Raw genomic sequence first — 17,411 nt, 5'->3', positions numbered from 1 at the left:
AAGAGAAGTCCAAACGTTAAATGAACTGCCTCTTCTCCAGTCAGCCATGTTTAACACAATCTGCATGTAAATTATACAAAGGCAGAACAAGAATAAGTGGCTTGGCATGTGGACAGATGGATGCCTGCAGTCAACATACTGCTTGGGGAATGGAAGACATGCCATCATCATCATCATCATCATCATCATCCCTCAAGAAGAGAACATCAGACTAAGTTTCTATCTGAACATATTTTGGGGGGGAATTACATATCATAAAAATTAAAGTGCCAGCAAGAATTTGCAAAAACATTTCTTGCCATTTCCTAACGGCCCCCAAAATGTTTACAAACCACCAAGCATTTCCAGTCTGATACCATGGCCTTCATTTGGGGGAAACACATGCCACAACCTCTAAACCAAATGAAAGTACTTTGCCTCCAGCTAAAATAATGAAGAACTTCCTACAGTTGCTGTCTCATGACACTACTTGTGGACTGAGAACACACATGACCAAACATTCTAAGTGTAATTCCTTCAGCTGCTCAAATATCAAAATTAATGTTATCCCGCTCTAATGACATAATTTCTGGTTTGTGAAAACACATGACCAAAGCCTCAAGTATTGTGTATAAGCTACCATAAAACTCTTGATGTTTGTGTCAAACCGACAGGGTTGTTCTTAGACCTGCATCAACACACATGCTCACTAATAGTACAAAGACGCCCACAAACACCCACCGGGTCTGACCACCCAATCCATTTGGTCACCTCTTGTGAAAGGCATAGATTGCTGGGGATCTATTACCCAGAATCCCCTTTTGTGTACTGCTGGTAAAAAAACACACAAATGATATAACCCATACATAGACACAAAAGTCAAAGTTCATGTTTTTTGTCTTGTTTTAAGCAATGTTTGATTTTTTTCATGAAGAGTGGCTTCAACATGCAACTGAATCGGAAAAGTAACTGCAATATTTGAATTTGTTTATATGAACATGAATTATGTTTGTGTGCGAATTAAAACAAACACTGTTTCAAAACATAATCAGGTTATGATCAGAGATACAAGTACTATCGCCATTCTATGAGTTGAATTGACATAATGCAAAATTTTAATATTAGCATGTCTACATACCCTTAATCCAGTTTTGCAGTATTTATGAGAACAGCTAATAAAGTTAAAAACACTGTCTGCATAAATATCTGTTATAAACAATAGTCTTATATAAACTGTACTGTCATGTGGCTGATACACAACCATCTACAAGCTTTCGATAAGAATCAGATAAAAGTTCTTAGCCAACATGAAGATGAAAGTCCGAGAAAGACTTCAGACCAGTTTCTGCTATTTACCAGGAAGAGATATCAGGTGTGTATCCTCCGATCACGTGTTTTCATTCCTAATCTCATTTTGAATTGATTTTTATCTGGCAAGCGGCTGACACACACTGGCTGGTTAGCATACACTGCATGTGCAGCACACCCTCCTGTCCTCAACCTGACCAGGTCACAGGGCCAATGGACAGTGGGTCAGGATCCCAACTAACCAGGAAGTCTGCACTGTTGACTGTGGTACTAACAGGTTGCCTCCTGCTACTTCATGTGGCTGTGCTGACCATGGTAATCACTGTAAGAGGTCCTGTGGAAATGGTGGGAAATTGTTCCTCGCCCTTACTGCCTTGGTCAAACAGGACCACACGTCCATCCTGCCCTACTCGGCTGGGGGAAATCCAACATAACTCGTTCCACAAGATCACGTTCCATGGATCCGATTGTTAAGCACACTGGCTTCCATGGAAATCAAGAAAAACAAAAATACCAAAAATCCATAAATAGCAAAAGGCCCCACTTTAGGATCTGTTTGATATAACTGCATTTCTTTTTAGTTACACTCCGGAAACATAATGATTATGGGTGGATGGATGGATGGAGGGATGGACGGACGGACAGACGGGCGAGGCGTCAACTATACCCCCCATCATTATCCCATATTTTATATCATTGTAATATCTATTACTACCTATATTTAAGATGTTCTTAGAAGTAATAATGATGCTGAGATTTGGTCAACATGTAGAAAATATGTTTGTAAAAATAAGTGTGAGAACCAAAACCGAATGACCAAACACACTCTAAAAATTGCATGTGGACCAAATCCTCGTGGGGAGGATCAAACGTAGTCAAATAACTCTGAGCCATTGGTATTGTTGATTTTCAATATACACAGTAACATGTCAGCTCTCTACTCACTCATGTTCAATGTGTCTCAGGTTTTAGCAGACACAACATGTTAATGGTCGCATAGAGTGCCCTACGACAACAATACAAGCCCAGGATCAATTCATCCTAACCAGGCTTTAGGAAATCAAGCCCAAACACCAAATCAAATCAGAGTTCAAGTTACGGACTAGACAATTAGAAACAGTCCGGATGCAGCATATCTGCATGCTCGGGGACCATGTTTTGCACCACCATTATCAATTCGACACTGGCCAGTGGTGTTTAGAGGGTAGAATCAGGAGGAATCGGCGTTGGACTGTTTGACCAGTTGTTGGGGCATAACCCATTATTGATTAAGTCATCGCACATGTCCTTTTTTTTACTAAACACAACTGATGTCTTCCCTGGTTGTTTTGACCCTTCAAAATACACCACCAACATGCTCTGTTACTTGTTCATGTTACATCTGGTCCTTCCTGTTTCTTATCCATCCACTACCATCCCTGAAATCACCTGTTATTTCCTATTGTACCAGTACATTACTTCTGAGGGGAGAGTATATAGCTATTGTCATACCCCAAATCACATAAAAGAACAAGGAGCACAGTTTAAAAATAAACTGAATTGCTGATTTCCTTTTCTTCATGGGGAAAACTGGTTGAAACGGAGGTGTGCAGTTTAGAAAAAATATGATGAACAAGGGTTATTCTGTGTACAGAAATATGATGAACAAGGGTTATTCTGTGTACAGAAATACGATGAACAAGGGTTATTCTGTGTACAGAAATACGATGAACAAGGGTTATTCTGTGTACAGAAATCTATGGTTATAACGAACTTAAAGGGACCACTAATTTTAGTTTGTTATATCCGTCCTTCGTTATTTGCATTTTGACCGTCAGACATCTTGGATCAAGTCAGGTGGCCAGATCATGTTACTCGATAAATAACAAAAGTGTGCACTGTACATGTACTATGTTTATTCATCATACAGGACACAAAACCATGTTTCTGTGACATACAGACATAGTAGTCACAATGTATGGATAACAACTTCTTTATTTACTGTAAAGGTGATGTTTCGGTAGAGATCCTTATACCACTGCTTGACAACAGTATAAGAATCTATACCAAAACGTTGTCTTTACAGTAAATAAAGAAGTTGTTATCCATACATTGTGTCTACTATGATAGGCATTACTTGATGGATGACAAACAAGACAAACAGACAAAAGAGTCACTTACCTCCGTTCAGGAAACCTGTGATTTTGCTTTGAACATTGGCCAGGACCAATATAACAGTATGTTATATCGTCAATTTGTTACATGGGTGTTCATTATAAACATACTTTACTGTACACTATATATTTGCCTCACAAATAAGAACAAAAATGTAAATAGATGAACGACAATATACAAAATAAATACAATTCCTCTTGATGAATGCAATCACTTGGTCGTCATTGAAAATGTGCAGAAGAAAATGCAGTCTCATCCTCTACTAAAGTATGGACACTGATAGGAAACAGTATCAGAAATCGTCTCATACCCTATGACCTTGTTCATATTCAATGTTGTAGATAAATCAAGAGAATATATCAATACACTGTTATATCTTTAAAGCAATAAAAGGGTAATTGGAGACTTGTCATGACTATGAGCAGATTAGGGAAAAGTCACTAATATTTAAAGAAAAGAATTGTTAAGGTATGTATGTGATAATACACAACTGTAACGCATGTGCTGTCCTACACAACATATGCAAGGACAGAATCGTCCCAGTCCAAACCACTGATGGGCATGATGAGCTTGGCAGGCGCGATGGGCAGTGTCTGGACTGTTGGCTGTGTCTGGACTGCTGCCAGTGTCTGGACTGCTGCCAATGTCTGGGCTGCTGCCTGTGTCTAGACTGCTGCCAATGTCTGGGCTGCAGCCAGTGTCTGGACTGCTGGCTGTGTCTAGACTGCTGCCTGTGTCTGGACTGCTGCCAATGTCTGGGCTGCTGCCTGTGTCTGGACTGCTGCCAATGTCTGGGCTGCTGCCTGTGTCTGGACTGCTGCCAATGTCTGGGCTGCTGCCAGTGTCTGGAGTGCTGCCTGTGTCTGGACTGCTGGCTGTGTCTAGACTGCTGCCAGTGTCTGGACTGCTGCCAATGTCTGGGCTGCTGCCAGTGTCTGGACTGCTGCCAATGTCTGGGCTGCTGCCTGTGTCTGGACTGCTGCCAATGTCTGGGCTGCTGCCAGTGTCTGGACTGCTGCCTGTGTCTGGACTGCTGCCAGTGTCTGGACTACTGGCTGTGTCTGGACTGCTGCCAGTGTCTGGACTGCTGCCTGTGTCTGGACTGCTGCCTGTGTCTGGACTGCTGGCTGTGTCTGGACTAATGGCTGTGTCTGGACTGCTGCCAGTGTCTGGACTGCTGCCTGTGTCTGGACTGCTGCCTGTGTCTGGACTGCAGCCAGTGTCTGGACTGCTGGCTGTGTCTGGACTGCAGCCAGTGTCTGGACTGCTGGCTGTGTCTGGACTACTGCCTGTGTCTGGGCTGCTGGCTGTGTCTGGACTGCTGCCTGTGTCTGGACTGCTGCCTGTGTCTGGACTACTGCCTGTGTCTTGACTGCTGCCTGTGTCTGGACTACTGGCTGTGTCTGGACTGCTGGCTGTGTCTGGACTGCTGCCAGTGTCTGGACTGCTGCCTGTGTCTGGAGTGCTGGCTGTGTCTGGACTGCTGCCAGTGTCTGGACTGCTGCCAGTGTCTGGACTGCTGCCTGTGTCTGGACTGCTGCCAGTGTCTGGACTGCTGCCAATGTCTGGGCTGCTGCCTGTGTCTAGACTGCTGCCAATGTCTGGGCTGCAGCCAGTGTCTGGACTGCTGGCTGTGTCTAGACTGCTGCCTGTGTCTAGACTGCTGCCAATGTCTGGGCTGCTGCCTGTGTCTGGACTGCTGCCAATGTCTGGGCTGCTGCCTGTGTCTTGACTGCTGCCAATGTCTGGGCTGCTGCCAGTGTCTGGACTGCTGCCTGTGTCTGGACTGCTGGCTGTGTCTAGACTGCTGCCAGTGTCTGGACTGCTGCCAATGTCTGGGCTGCTGCCAGTGTCTGGACTGCTGCCAATGTCTGGGCTGCTGCCAGTGTCTGGACTGCTGCCAATGTCTGGGCTGCTGCCAGTGTCTGGACTGCTGCCTGTGTCTGGACTGCTGCCAGTGTCTGGACTACTGGCTGTGTCTGGACTGCTGCCAGTGTCTGGACTGCTGCCTGTGTCTGGACTGCTGCCTGTGTCTGGACTGCTGGCTGTGTCTGGACTAATGGCTGTGTCTGGACTGCTGCCATTGTCTGGACTGCTGCCTGTGTCTGGACTGCTGCCAATGTCTGGACTGCAGCCAGTGTCTGGACTGCTGGCTGTGTCTGGACTGCAGCCAGTGTCTGGACTGCTGGCTGTGTCTGGACTACTGCCTGTGTCTGGGCTGCTGGCTGTGTCTGGACTGCTGCCAGTGTCTGGACTGCTGCCTGTGTCTGGACTACTGCCTGTGTCTTGACTGCTGCCTGTGTCTGGACTACTGGCTGTGTCTGGACTGCTGGCTGTGTCTGGACTGCTGCCTGTGTCTGGACTACTGCCTGTGTCTGGACTGCTGCCAGTGTCTGGACTGCTGGCTGAGTCTGGACTGCTGCCAGTGTCTGGACTGCTGCCAGTGTCTGGACTGCTGGCTATGTCTGGACTGCTGCCTGTGTCTGGACTGCTGCCAGTGTCTGGACTACTGGCTGTGTCTGGACTGCTGCCAGTGTCTGGATTGCTGGCTGTGTCTGGACTGCTGCCTGTGTCTGGACTGCTGGCTGTGTCTGGACTGCTGGCTGTGTCTGGACTGCTGCCTGTGTCTGGACTGCTGGCTGTGTCTGGACTGCTGGCTGTGTCTGGACTACTGGCTGTGTCTGGAGTGCTGCCAGTGTCTGGACTACTGGCTGTGTCTGGACTGCTGCCAGTGTCTGGACTGCTGGCTGTGTCTGGACTGCTGGCTGTGTCTGGAGTGCTGCCAGTGTCTGGACTACTGGCTGTGCCTAGACTGCTGGCTGTGCCTGGACTGCTGGCTGCTCAGTGCTCATGTGCAATACTCCTGGCTGAGGAGCAGCAGCTATGGCAACAAACCTCTCTGCAAACAGAAAAATGTCAAGATTCCATTGTAATTTTGACATAAATGTTTGCTTCAATTTCAACAAGCTTGTTGTTTTGTGTTATTACATTGAGAGCATTTTAATTTTATAATTATAAACCAATTGTTTAAATAGCAAGTGACCATTACAAATGACAATAAAGACATGAAGTAAGTTCAGTTAAACATAACAACTAATTCAAATAAATGTATCACCTCATTTATGCACTACTGAGTTGTTCCTTGATATTCTAACCCAAAAGGTAGCTAAAATTGTTTATACCGGTATTTACCTTGTCAGTAGGAGGTAGCAGGTGAAGCAGCTGCAGGTCGAGTTGATTGCCCCAGACACACCACTGTGATGGGTGAAGGTCAAATGGTACTAAGACATTGATGACCACATCTGTCACTTGGCCAACTTGGACAACCTGCATACAACAAATATAATCACAATCTTAAATTTGAAAAAAATATATGTATAAAGTAATATATGTGTGTGTGTGTGTGTGTGTGTGTGTGTGTGTGTGTGTGTGTGTGTGTGTGTGTGTGTGTGTGTGTGTGTGTTGTTTTTTCTTCAGAGCCAGGAAGACTCCCCAGAACAATATGGGATGGTATATGTTTCTTCTTGTGCGCTGATGGCTTCCTTGTCAAGAACCTTGTGTATTGCTAGGTTTTTTATTTGGCACCCTGCCCTTTTTTTTCGGCCCCCTCCGTTTCTTACACCTACTCTGCCTTTTCTGACATTTGAATTAAACTGATGGCTGATTCCTACTGTTATTTCACAATGCCAACCAAGAAAGGGCCAAGCAGAATGGGAAAAAGCGGCGAGGTCTGAAGTCAGGAAGTGTTGACGAGGTAGGACACGCTGTGCTGTTAATTTTGTGATAACGATAATAATCTTGTTTTATTGGACACAGCAACTACAGATGACTATGTTTGACTTACACTATGATATAAAATGCATTGCATTAGTTTGTTCACATGAACAGGCTCATTTTTCAGGAATTTTGACAAAAACGAAACGCTTTTCAAATAGGTTACACAAGCGGAGAGCCATTTTCTTTCATTGTTTTCGATTCAAACATTATATAGACACGTAATTTGGTTGTATTTCAAAATGTTCAAGTAATACATCATGAAAGATCATGAATTAGGAATGTAAACATTATTTTTGATCAAATTTACAAGTTATTGACTTTTCTGGCGATTTCCAGTTGAGTCATCTGTTTGAAACAAGAGTCGTCAGAAGATGAAAAATGCCCCTGGCCCCCACAAATTTGGTGAATAGTGTTTTTATGCTGCTCCCCAAATGACACCTGTCTCCGTTTCAGATAAGTCTAACTTATTACCATGGAAACAGGGAAAAGTCAAATTTAAAAAAATTCCTAAATAGCAAAAGGCACTACTTCAGCCCTTGGTTAATACATGTACCAGGTTTGGATCAAAAGTCTTTGTCCAAATCAAGAAGAAACCAAATGCCAAAAATCCTTAAATAGCATAAGCCACCACATTGGGATCTTTTTGGTATATTTGCCAATTTTTGTTGAGAGAAATTGAACAGTTTTCGAGTTACGCTCCGGATACAAAATGACTACGGATGGACAGACAGACGAGCAGTTGCAACTATATCCCCTCACATTATATGCCGGGGGGGGGGGGGGGGGGGATAAAAACTTCCGAAGCTATCACGGTAAAACTTGTAATGGTGTGGATTTAGTTAGCAAGACTTTAGACATAGGCTCCTATGAACTATATTCACTGGACCTTTTTGTACATAGCCTAAATACACGCACTAAAAAAATATTGCTGGTCCAGTGTTGCTCCAAGACAGTGAGTTGGAGAGTGAATGAGTTGAGTCATTTTCTGCATATCAAAGAAATCTTCAAGTTTCAGTTTTTCACTCAGATCACAGTTGAAATCCCCAGTAACTAGGACATGTTCACATTTATGCTGCTTGGAGAGATCCTGAAGTTTCAGCATGAAATCAGTGAATGAATGCGACAACCGTATCCATGACACTTTTGGAGAAACATACACACAAGCAATGCAGAATCTTGCCAACAAGAAATGAAATGTATTCAATACTGCGAGATGACATTACATCACCTAGCTGGAAACTGTTCATGAAACTTCTTGAAACTTACACAGCAATACTGTTCAGGTGCCATTGTTCATGTTACCGGCATGCACTGCGAGGAAGTAGGCTGGTTCGGGTGCCACTTGTAAATTATGTTTTCACTATAATTCACTATATACCTTGATTAAGTTCCTTTGCCAAGTGGTACACATCTCAATTAGGTAATGATGGTAACGGTTCTCAGACAACCCTGCATAGGTTTTTTTTGTAGAATATGTAAATGGTTTCCGAGTTTTGCCGAGGAAACATTCATCAAAACTCCCAAACTATCAAAAGGCACCAGTTCACCACTGGACCTTTTTATGTGCCAAGTTTGGGGAAGAAATATATAGTATGATTTTCAAGATCTGCCCCTTAAACGAGCACTATTGCCATTTTCAGTCTAAGATGAAGTCGAAGTCGTTGCCAGGGAAACTTGAAAAATATTTTTTTTAAATCCTGAACCATCAAAAGGCACCAGTTTACCACTAGACCATCTTCCCAAGGCAAGGGAGTTAACTGACTTTAAAAGTCCAGTTTCCACCATTGCCGAACTAGGCTGGAATTCCTGGGCTCGATCATAGCCCCACCAGTGGCTATTACCAGTTATGTCCCTTGTAAGCCTCTCCTATAGACCAATCAGATTCCACCTCTCGTATCACTTGCATTTGCTTCAAACAAAATGGCGATCTGCTCGATAATCAAGATCTATATTGTGATAAAACGGGGCTTACATGGCGAAATGCATCAAATCACGTGAGCACCTTGATTTAAAACATGAAAAGATTTTGAAAATATCTGTTGACGAGTTGGCGGTGCACATGCTTTACAAATCCTGCAACTGACCGAAATCCGCATGACAGTTTACAAACCGGATTTCGATTTCGTTGCGCGATTTTGATTGGACTATGCATAGACTCGTTAGTCCAGCCAGTCGTTAGTCACCATCAGCTATGCTCAAAACACTGACAAGTCTCAAACAACAACTGGGTAATTTGCATCCATGCATTGTAATGTTAAACTACTAAGTGTGTATGCTCCTGTCATCCTGTTAACATCAGAAGTGACAAGAGCGTTCTCAAAAGTGAAGCCTATTGTTACAGACCACAGAAACAGACCAGAGTGTGAAGAACTGCAACAGGGTCTCAGTATTAGCACATCTTCTACTGCTGACACTGACATGGACAAAGTTGTGTTGTGTCTAAATATTTGTCCAGGAAGAACAGAAGAATATGAGAGTATATATACTGTTTCAGTGTGATTGTCAAAATAATTCTAAGTACATACACAAAGAATACAATAATTGATATCAACACTTGGAGACTTTTTGTTTTTATTATTTGTTTATGTCAAGTGAAATAACTGTGCATTATTGACCTATAATAATTATATGTACGAATAAAATGACATCATACATGTAAATCTGTTGTTGGCTGCCCTTTTGGGAATAAGGGGGACCTTTTTTAAATTCTGTCATCCTGCCCTTTTTTATCCTAGGGTAAACACTAATATATCATAATGGTGTGATTGTCAACACAAACAGGAATTAATGACTGTGATGTGATAGAGGTAGGGTATTCGAAGGAGTTATAAATATTTGGTTCTCGGGTTACTGGATTGATCCCACAATAATAGATCAATTAGGATGATGATACTGGGAAACTTTGCAAGTGAACTGTCAATTAAAAATCCCACGTTAGGAATTTGTAATTCCAATTTAAGTTTAATACTACATAGTAATAAGAAGTATTGTGGCTGACATGTATTTTCTGGACAAAGGGATCTGTGATGATGAGTTAATGCTCAGTCCTACATTGTTGTATTGAAGGCAGTGGTAAAATATTGTGTGAAAATACCTCTGAAGTAAAGATAGTAGAGTCTATACATACACAGGCAAAATTCAGCAATTGTCCCTGTACAATTTTTCTTACTGAAAAATCAGCCTTGTTATTATTATCAAAAGCACAATATTTTATCAATGATAAGAAAGTGAGGTATTGCATACTTACGATACAATAATTGTTGCCGTAAAAGTATCAGGAAGGCCAAATTGTCATAGTTCATCCAGCTTGCCATGCCGTGTTCATCTCGCGATATTTGTCTTCACCTTATGGATTCCAAGCCTCCCTTTCAAACCGGAAGTGGGGAAATGTGAAAAAGGTCGATACATCCTCTGTAATTAGGCTCATGACTTTTCAGCCATCCATCATAGGAGGTATGAAGTCTCTAAAATCTGTCATAATAGCTTCATGAAGAGAAACAATTGCAGGTGTGGAGGGAGTCAACTTCCAGTGAACACAGCAAGCAGACCACCTGACAGAGGCTGCTTCATTATTAGCTAGACTAGATGGTAGCTCCCAGATAGGTACATTCTAATGTATGAGCTTGGCGCCAGTAGTGATAACAGCTATTGAATTTATTGTTTGAGTCAGTGACTGGGTCTTACTCCATTTTTAGCATTATTCAAACCACATGACTGTAAGAGATTCCTAGAGTAGAGGTATTTAAAGTAAACATAGTAACATAAATACAGAACTTGATCATTTAACAACTTTAAAAATGGGAGACACCTTGAAAGTATTGAGATGTTGCCACACAAAGCATCAACTCCAAACCTTATATAATCATACTTGCTAAGGACAATAACTTTTCAAATACCACACAATTTCTCCAATTGTTTCACAAAAATACACTGAATACAAAATATGTCATCACAGGAGAAACCTACATGCCAAACTTCAGCTTCCCCAGTCTGACAATTTCCGAAGAAATAACCTTTACCATAGTGAGATACTTAAGATGACAGATTAAGATTTGCGCGGGGTCCCTACATCACTGACTGTTTAAATGCTGAACTCACAGGAACGGACGCCTTCGCAACTTCCTTGCATATATCAGCCAGGGACATTTGGGGTGACACGGTGAGTTGCTTCACATCAGAGAGGAAATACACCAACTGGCAGTCGGCTTTGGTGTGTAGTAAGATCTGTATGAGGCCCGCTACTGCAATTACTGGTGATAGCACAAGTGTTCCACGCACAGAACTTCGTTGCAGATTAGTGCTGATCTTCACACCAACCAGAATACGCTTGCCGCTCCAACCAGCATTCTGCACAGACAAATAAAAAATACCTTTCACTGCATTGTATTTCAGACATAATGAAATAATGTTACAACTTTGAATTTAGCTTTAACTCTTATGAAAAATAACTATAATAAAAAACTAGTATATATAAGTAAATATACTGCCACGGCACTGTAGCTCACCTGTATGTAGTCAACAGCTTAAAACGTCAACAAAGACAGACATTTAAAGAAAGTTGCATTCAGTATTGACATTCACATATTTTCTTCATAAATAAAAGGGGAATACAAACAAACAAATAACAAAACTTTGGACAAAACATGATGTCACCATAAGAAGAGACCGCATCCGTGGTCTAGTTGATATCCCCGGCTGTGTCATACCAAAAGTCGTTAAAAGATGGTACTTGTTGTTACCCTGCCTGACCCTCATCATTTAGGCCTAAAGCAAGGAAAAGCAAGGACTGGTCGGCTCGGAGTCAGTATTCTGTGTCTGAGTGGGGTTTTCATGTTAAACTGTGGCATGGTATCTCAGTGGGCTAGCACTATCAGTCCAGACTAGTACACGTGCATGCACATCACTATAATGCAATAATCTTGGACACAATGATAAACCTCATTTCACCTCACCTCACCACAAGAAGAAACATAAGTACAGCTCTGTCACACAATTTCAAATCACAGAAGTTTACAGTGCCACTGCTAACTATAGGTGAAATTGGGTTTAACGTCGCGTCCAAGATTATTGCACTTATATAGCGACATGCATGTACGTGTGTGTGTTTGTGTGGCTGCTTGTACTAGTCCGGACTAATGCCGATTTATAGTGCTAGCACACTGAGATACCATGCCGCAGTTTAACATGAATACCCCACTCAGACACAGTATACTGACTCCGAGCCGACCAGTCCTTGTTTTAGCCCCTTAATGCCGAGCGCCAGACAGGGTAACAAGTACCATCTTTTAACGTCTTTTGGTGTGACGCGGTCGGGGATCGAACCCCGGACCTTCCGCTCTCCTGGCGGACGCTCTACCACTAGACCACGGAGGCGGTCACTGCTAACTATACAAGTAGAACATTTTGTTAGTGGAAAAGCTAAATCTGGATACCATTATTGGTGGGTACAAGCAGAAATAGAAATACATGAATTTAAGGCCCCGTACCTGTGGAAGTACCACATAAATACATGACTTTGTATAGATCATAACATAGTTAAAGGGAAGCAACTCTCAGTCATCTTGCTGGCACTATTTTAATATCAGCCTGCACTATCACCAGATGGCTATTAGCATCAGCGAACCAACAAATTGGGCTGCGGACCAGCGAGTGGGCAATTGGGGGGCCTCGTTGACAGCGATGGGAATCCCCTTAACTCTTCTCATTTAAATGGAAGATGCTTACTATGACCTTTCACCTTGAAAAATTTGTCTGCGTGTGTAAATGTGTATGTACAATTATGTAATTTACTATTACAAGCAAATTGTATATAATACAACAATTACTACTCCTTTCTTGTCATCCATGTTTAATGGCACTACACCTGTGTATTTGTCGTCATTCACTTGATGCTCAGTTAATGACATTATTACAGATATAACTAGTGGCAGAACCACCAGATTACCTGACAAAGACAATAACTCGGTAACATTCACCCCTGCCTCGATGGGAGTCAAGGATACATAGGAATCAGTGGTTCACATTTGGTATTTCTCCTGTCTGAGGTAATTATTCATTGTTTTTAACTTATCATGCATTACTCCTTAATGCATTTACTGTCTTACTTTTGACAGAAATGAAGCTGTGACTGGTCCAGCCGATGTGAGGGAAAGGTTGTTCCATTCCAGGAGCAGGCCCCCCAATCATCAGCTGCCACATCATACCGGAAGTCGTGATGTCACACAACATTCATATCACTGTTGGACACTGTGGTCTTCAACTTGCCTACAATCTAGTCCCTTCCCCCTGTGAACGGGTGGTGTCTGGTTTGGTGTTGTTTAGATGCAATAATATTTAATATTAGCATGGGAAGATGACAGTTTGTCTTCCGCATGTTGTTGTTCGGTTCCGCCATCTTGAAATGCTTAAGTTCTGTAATTCATTGTCAGCTAGGTATTAGCATTGCATATAAATATCTTTAGCTCTTTATCAATGTTTATTGTCTAATACACATGTTTTTATATCTTATAAATCCATCATCTTGAACGAAAGTTGTTTGGTCTCTTTAATTGGATACCGTACTCATACCAACTTTTGCATAAAATGTTTCAATTCTCTATAGTGTTCTATGTTGTTCATATTTATGACGTAAATCCAAGATCTTGACTAAAAACCTTTGTCTGTCCGATATAACTGGACAATCAGCTTGTTTACAACTTCAACTTAATTTGATTTGCAATTTATGCTTGTGCGTTGCAGTAATTGCTGTTGTAAAAAATCTATCAGGAAGCAGCATCCACGGCTCAAGAGCAGCTTACTATATTGGCTATGTCTGCTGCAGCACCCACCTCAGCACCTCAGGGCGCATCCACTAGACCAGCACATTGGGCGTCCCTACCTTGACTTCACCGCCGGCTAAAGCCATGATGTTTGTGCCTTAGGGCACCTCTATGCTCCTTTGCTCTCCGGGCAATTCATTGATGCCTGCGCTTACCTGCTAACTTTATATTGGTTGCACCTTCAGGCCTAACTTTTACGCCTGCGCTGACCCCCCTTCATGGCTAGTTATTAACGGGACAACCTCCTGGGTTTCAGGCATCACCACAAGCTCTCTTCCCACCGGCACCTTACACAGACCCGACGTGGATGCAGCTATTTATGCAGGCCATGTTTCAACAAGAGCACACACCTCCCTTTGTTCAGGCACCTGTGCCTACCTATCAGCAAGCTTCTCCAGTGACTTTGGTGCCTTATGCCCCATTCGTGCCTCAGTTTTGCACACCTACACAAACTTGAGCAATATCCCAAGTGCCTGTAGCGCTTTCGGTGTCTCCTGCTCAACAGGCTTTCTCAGTCCCATTTATGGCTGCGCCTGGGTACTCCGTCTTTGTCTAGGGTCACGTCACAGGATTCATTATCTCCCGGCACAGCCGCCAAACAGTCAACCATGGTGTCTTAGTCCAAACGACGTTCTAGGAGCTGCTCTCCTGTGCGCTGTTCAGAGCAGTATCTGTCAGACTACTCTGAGATGTCCTTCGACAACCCCCGCGCAGTGGGATACACACCTTAAGCCTTACCCAGATGCCAGGATGGATGACCATCTATTGGTGGTAGCACCTTCCCCTGGCTCAGGCATTGTCATTGCCATCCCACCTGACCCCATGTTGAAGGAAATGGTCAGGGCGCTGGAGAACGACTTTTCTTAATTGATCCTCACACCTGAGTTTAAGGCCCCCATGTTTAGAAGGGATGATTTTCCCATACACGCCATGTAGGTGGCAGACTATGCTCACGACTTGGACGAGGATCTCGATGGGATGACAGGCTCGTCCAAGCCTATTACCATAAAGATCCCTGACAGCCGGACAGAAACAGAGATCAGGTGGTTGCTTTAACCCTTGTCGGCATTGGTCTCATGATCTCGGGCTATGGACCGAGACCTCACTGAGTCCAATGCCAACAGGATTGATCACTTCCAGACGGTCATTGATTTCCAACAGCGGCAGATTGACCATATGCGCAATCACCTCAAGGCGGCCTTAGCTGAGATCACCACCACACGCCGTATAGGGTATCTGGCCTTCCAAGCTTTAGCACTGGCTCCCTCGTCAATCGTGGTTGGCCACAGCAAAGTTTCTTGCAATGGCCAGGTTACTAACATGCACACCATGGTCTCAAGTTACACTCAAGACAAGACAGCACTCAAGGTTCTGGAACATGTATCCCAGAACCTTGGCAAACGTGCGTCTATTCCTATCGCACCAACGTCGGCCACAGACAACTTAGTACTTGCTGTGGTACAGACACAATGGTTTCAAAATGTTTGGAATAACCCTGCGGAATGAGAGATGGTTGACATGTAGCCATATTTCTGAGAATAATATGCGACAAGTTTAAAGAAACTATTTCACCCCTTGACATTTTATGTGGACGCATCATCTTGATTGACAGGAATGATAGAACAATGTTACCAAGGATATTTGGGATCACATGAGAGGTAATTTGAAGGGCAGGGTGTCAGCCCGACAGCAAAAAAGTGAACCTTATCGCAGGATAAAGTACAGTTGGCGCCCATGTTCTTTGAGCCAAGCATCTTAGAATTCAACTTTTTCCAATAAACATCTTCGTTACATATGGCAAATACTTGTTAGTTTTTAACCCCAAGGAGCAGCTGCAGGGACCTGTAAGAAATGTGTATCAGTTGCAGAGCTGGATGTAAGTTCAGAACACCTTTCAAAATCTTTTGGCCTGAGAGACAAATAAAAGTGGGCTGGCTCATTGACTAAACACTGCTTATTATATGTTACATACACTTTTCAAAACAACTGAAAAGACATGCATTTTAAAAGTGTGGCATTATTCCTACTAGTTCAGAAAATATTCCATGGTTAAGCTAATTTCTATTGAGAAGACATACCAATGATATTGCTGTGCCAAATGCTTTGTTCAAGGCTGAAACAACTGCTTCATTCCTAATCCACTTGCCTTTGCCTTTCCCTTGCTCATAGGTACGAAGAGCAATGAGCACCATCATTGGTGATACCCTGAAAATACACAGAAATTCATTCAGACATGTGCTCAACTTTTGGTCCTTGTGTGGATCGAGCCACTGAATTACTGATGAGCTTAGCAACTACTCAAGGACTGTGACTTGTTTTTCCCATTTTGCTGCTTCAAGAAAATGACATTATCTAGGCATGGTTGTCTAGGTCAACCAGACACAAATATAAAGTGTCATGGCTGTTGTAGTGTATTGACATAAAGTCATCTAGTGTGATTGACAGAAAGCCGCCCGATCTCTACACATAATAAAGCAGGTCTTTGCAGAAGCCGGTGTTGTCACCTTTCAGTCCTGTACCCCCAAAACACTCTACAGATGTAGGGGTAATCATGCCTCAAAACCTGACAGTGATGTTACCATACTTTAAAAAAACCCTGCATACTGACCTTGACCTTTGATTTATTTTCATCAAAACCTTATCAAAGAGATTACATACATTGCAGTGAGACCTTCTATCTCATCACCTAAACTTTTAACATCTCATAACATGTTCCCAAGGTCCATGTGAACTAAATCCACTGTAGGATATTCTCTAATGACAACAAAGGCACAAATTGAGCAGGGCTTACTAATACCCCTGACTTCAACTCTAATAGTCCCTTAAAGATCCCGGGTTAGATTTGGTCTTCAGCAGGAGGTCAGACTCGCTTACTTGGTTGATGCATGTCATTGTATCCCAATTGCCTAGATTGATGCTCATGTCAATCATTGGATTGTCTGGTCCAGATTTGATTGTTTACAGACATACAGCTAAAATATTGCTGAGTGCGGCGTTAAACAACAAACAAACAAACAACTCCAACATATTTCTAAGTTTTAAACTTGCAAAAAGTAATATTTCCTCACAAAATTCAATTATCGAAATAAAATTTTGCACTGCACCTCTCCTTTTGGTATAGAAACTGTACACCTAACTGGAAAAGAATTCATGAAGTAGTTCTCAAGTCATAGGTTCCACAAATGTTGAAGTATGAAAGACTTCTAAGTCCAAAACAAAACAGAAAATACACATATCAAACTCAAACTTAACACTGCACCTCTATGAAAAGTAGTTTTCAAGTTATAGGTCACAAAAATGTTAAAGTAAAAGTATTCTGAGTAGCAAAATGAAAATTAGCTGTATATTTTTTCAGAAAATGCAAATATTGAAATC

General features: G+C 42.6%; 1 protein-coding gene across 1 annotated transcript in view; it reads right to left on the bottom strand.

The window, feature by feature from the left end:
- Window positions 1-17,411, bottom strand: part of LOC139473054 (RNA-binding protein Ro60-like) — a 58,711-nt gene that overhangs the window by 4,084 nt on the left and 37,216 nt on the right. The window contains exons 4-5 of the mRNA XM_071255565.1: window positions 16,115-16,241; window positions 11,317-11,565 (exon numbers count right to left, since the gene is read on the bottom strand). Coding sequence (XP_071111666.1) covers window positions 11,317-11,565; window positions 16,115-16,241 — 376 coding nt within the window. The remainder of the gene's footprint in view (window positions 1-11,316; window positions 11,566-16,114; window positions 16,242-17,411) is intronic.

The sequence above is a fragment of the Haliotis cracherodii genome, unplaced genomic scaffold, assembly GCF_022045235.1.
Source record: "Haliotis cracherodii isolate W230 unplaced genomic scaffold, xgHalCrac1.p SCAF_26, whole genome shotgun sequence".
Taxonomy (NCBI): Eukaryota; Metazoa; Mollusca; class Gastropoda; order Lepetellida; family Haliotidae; genus Haliotis; species Haliotis cracherodii.
Note: the sequence above shows the minus strand (reverse complement) of the source record. Positions and strands in the feature narration are given on the sequence as shown.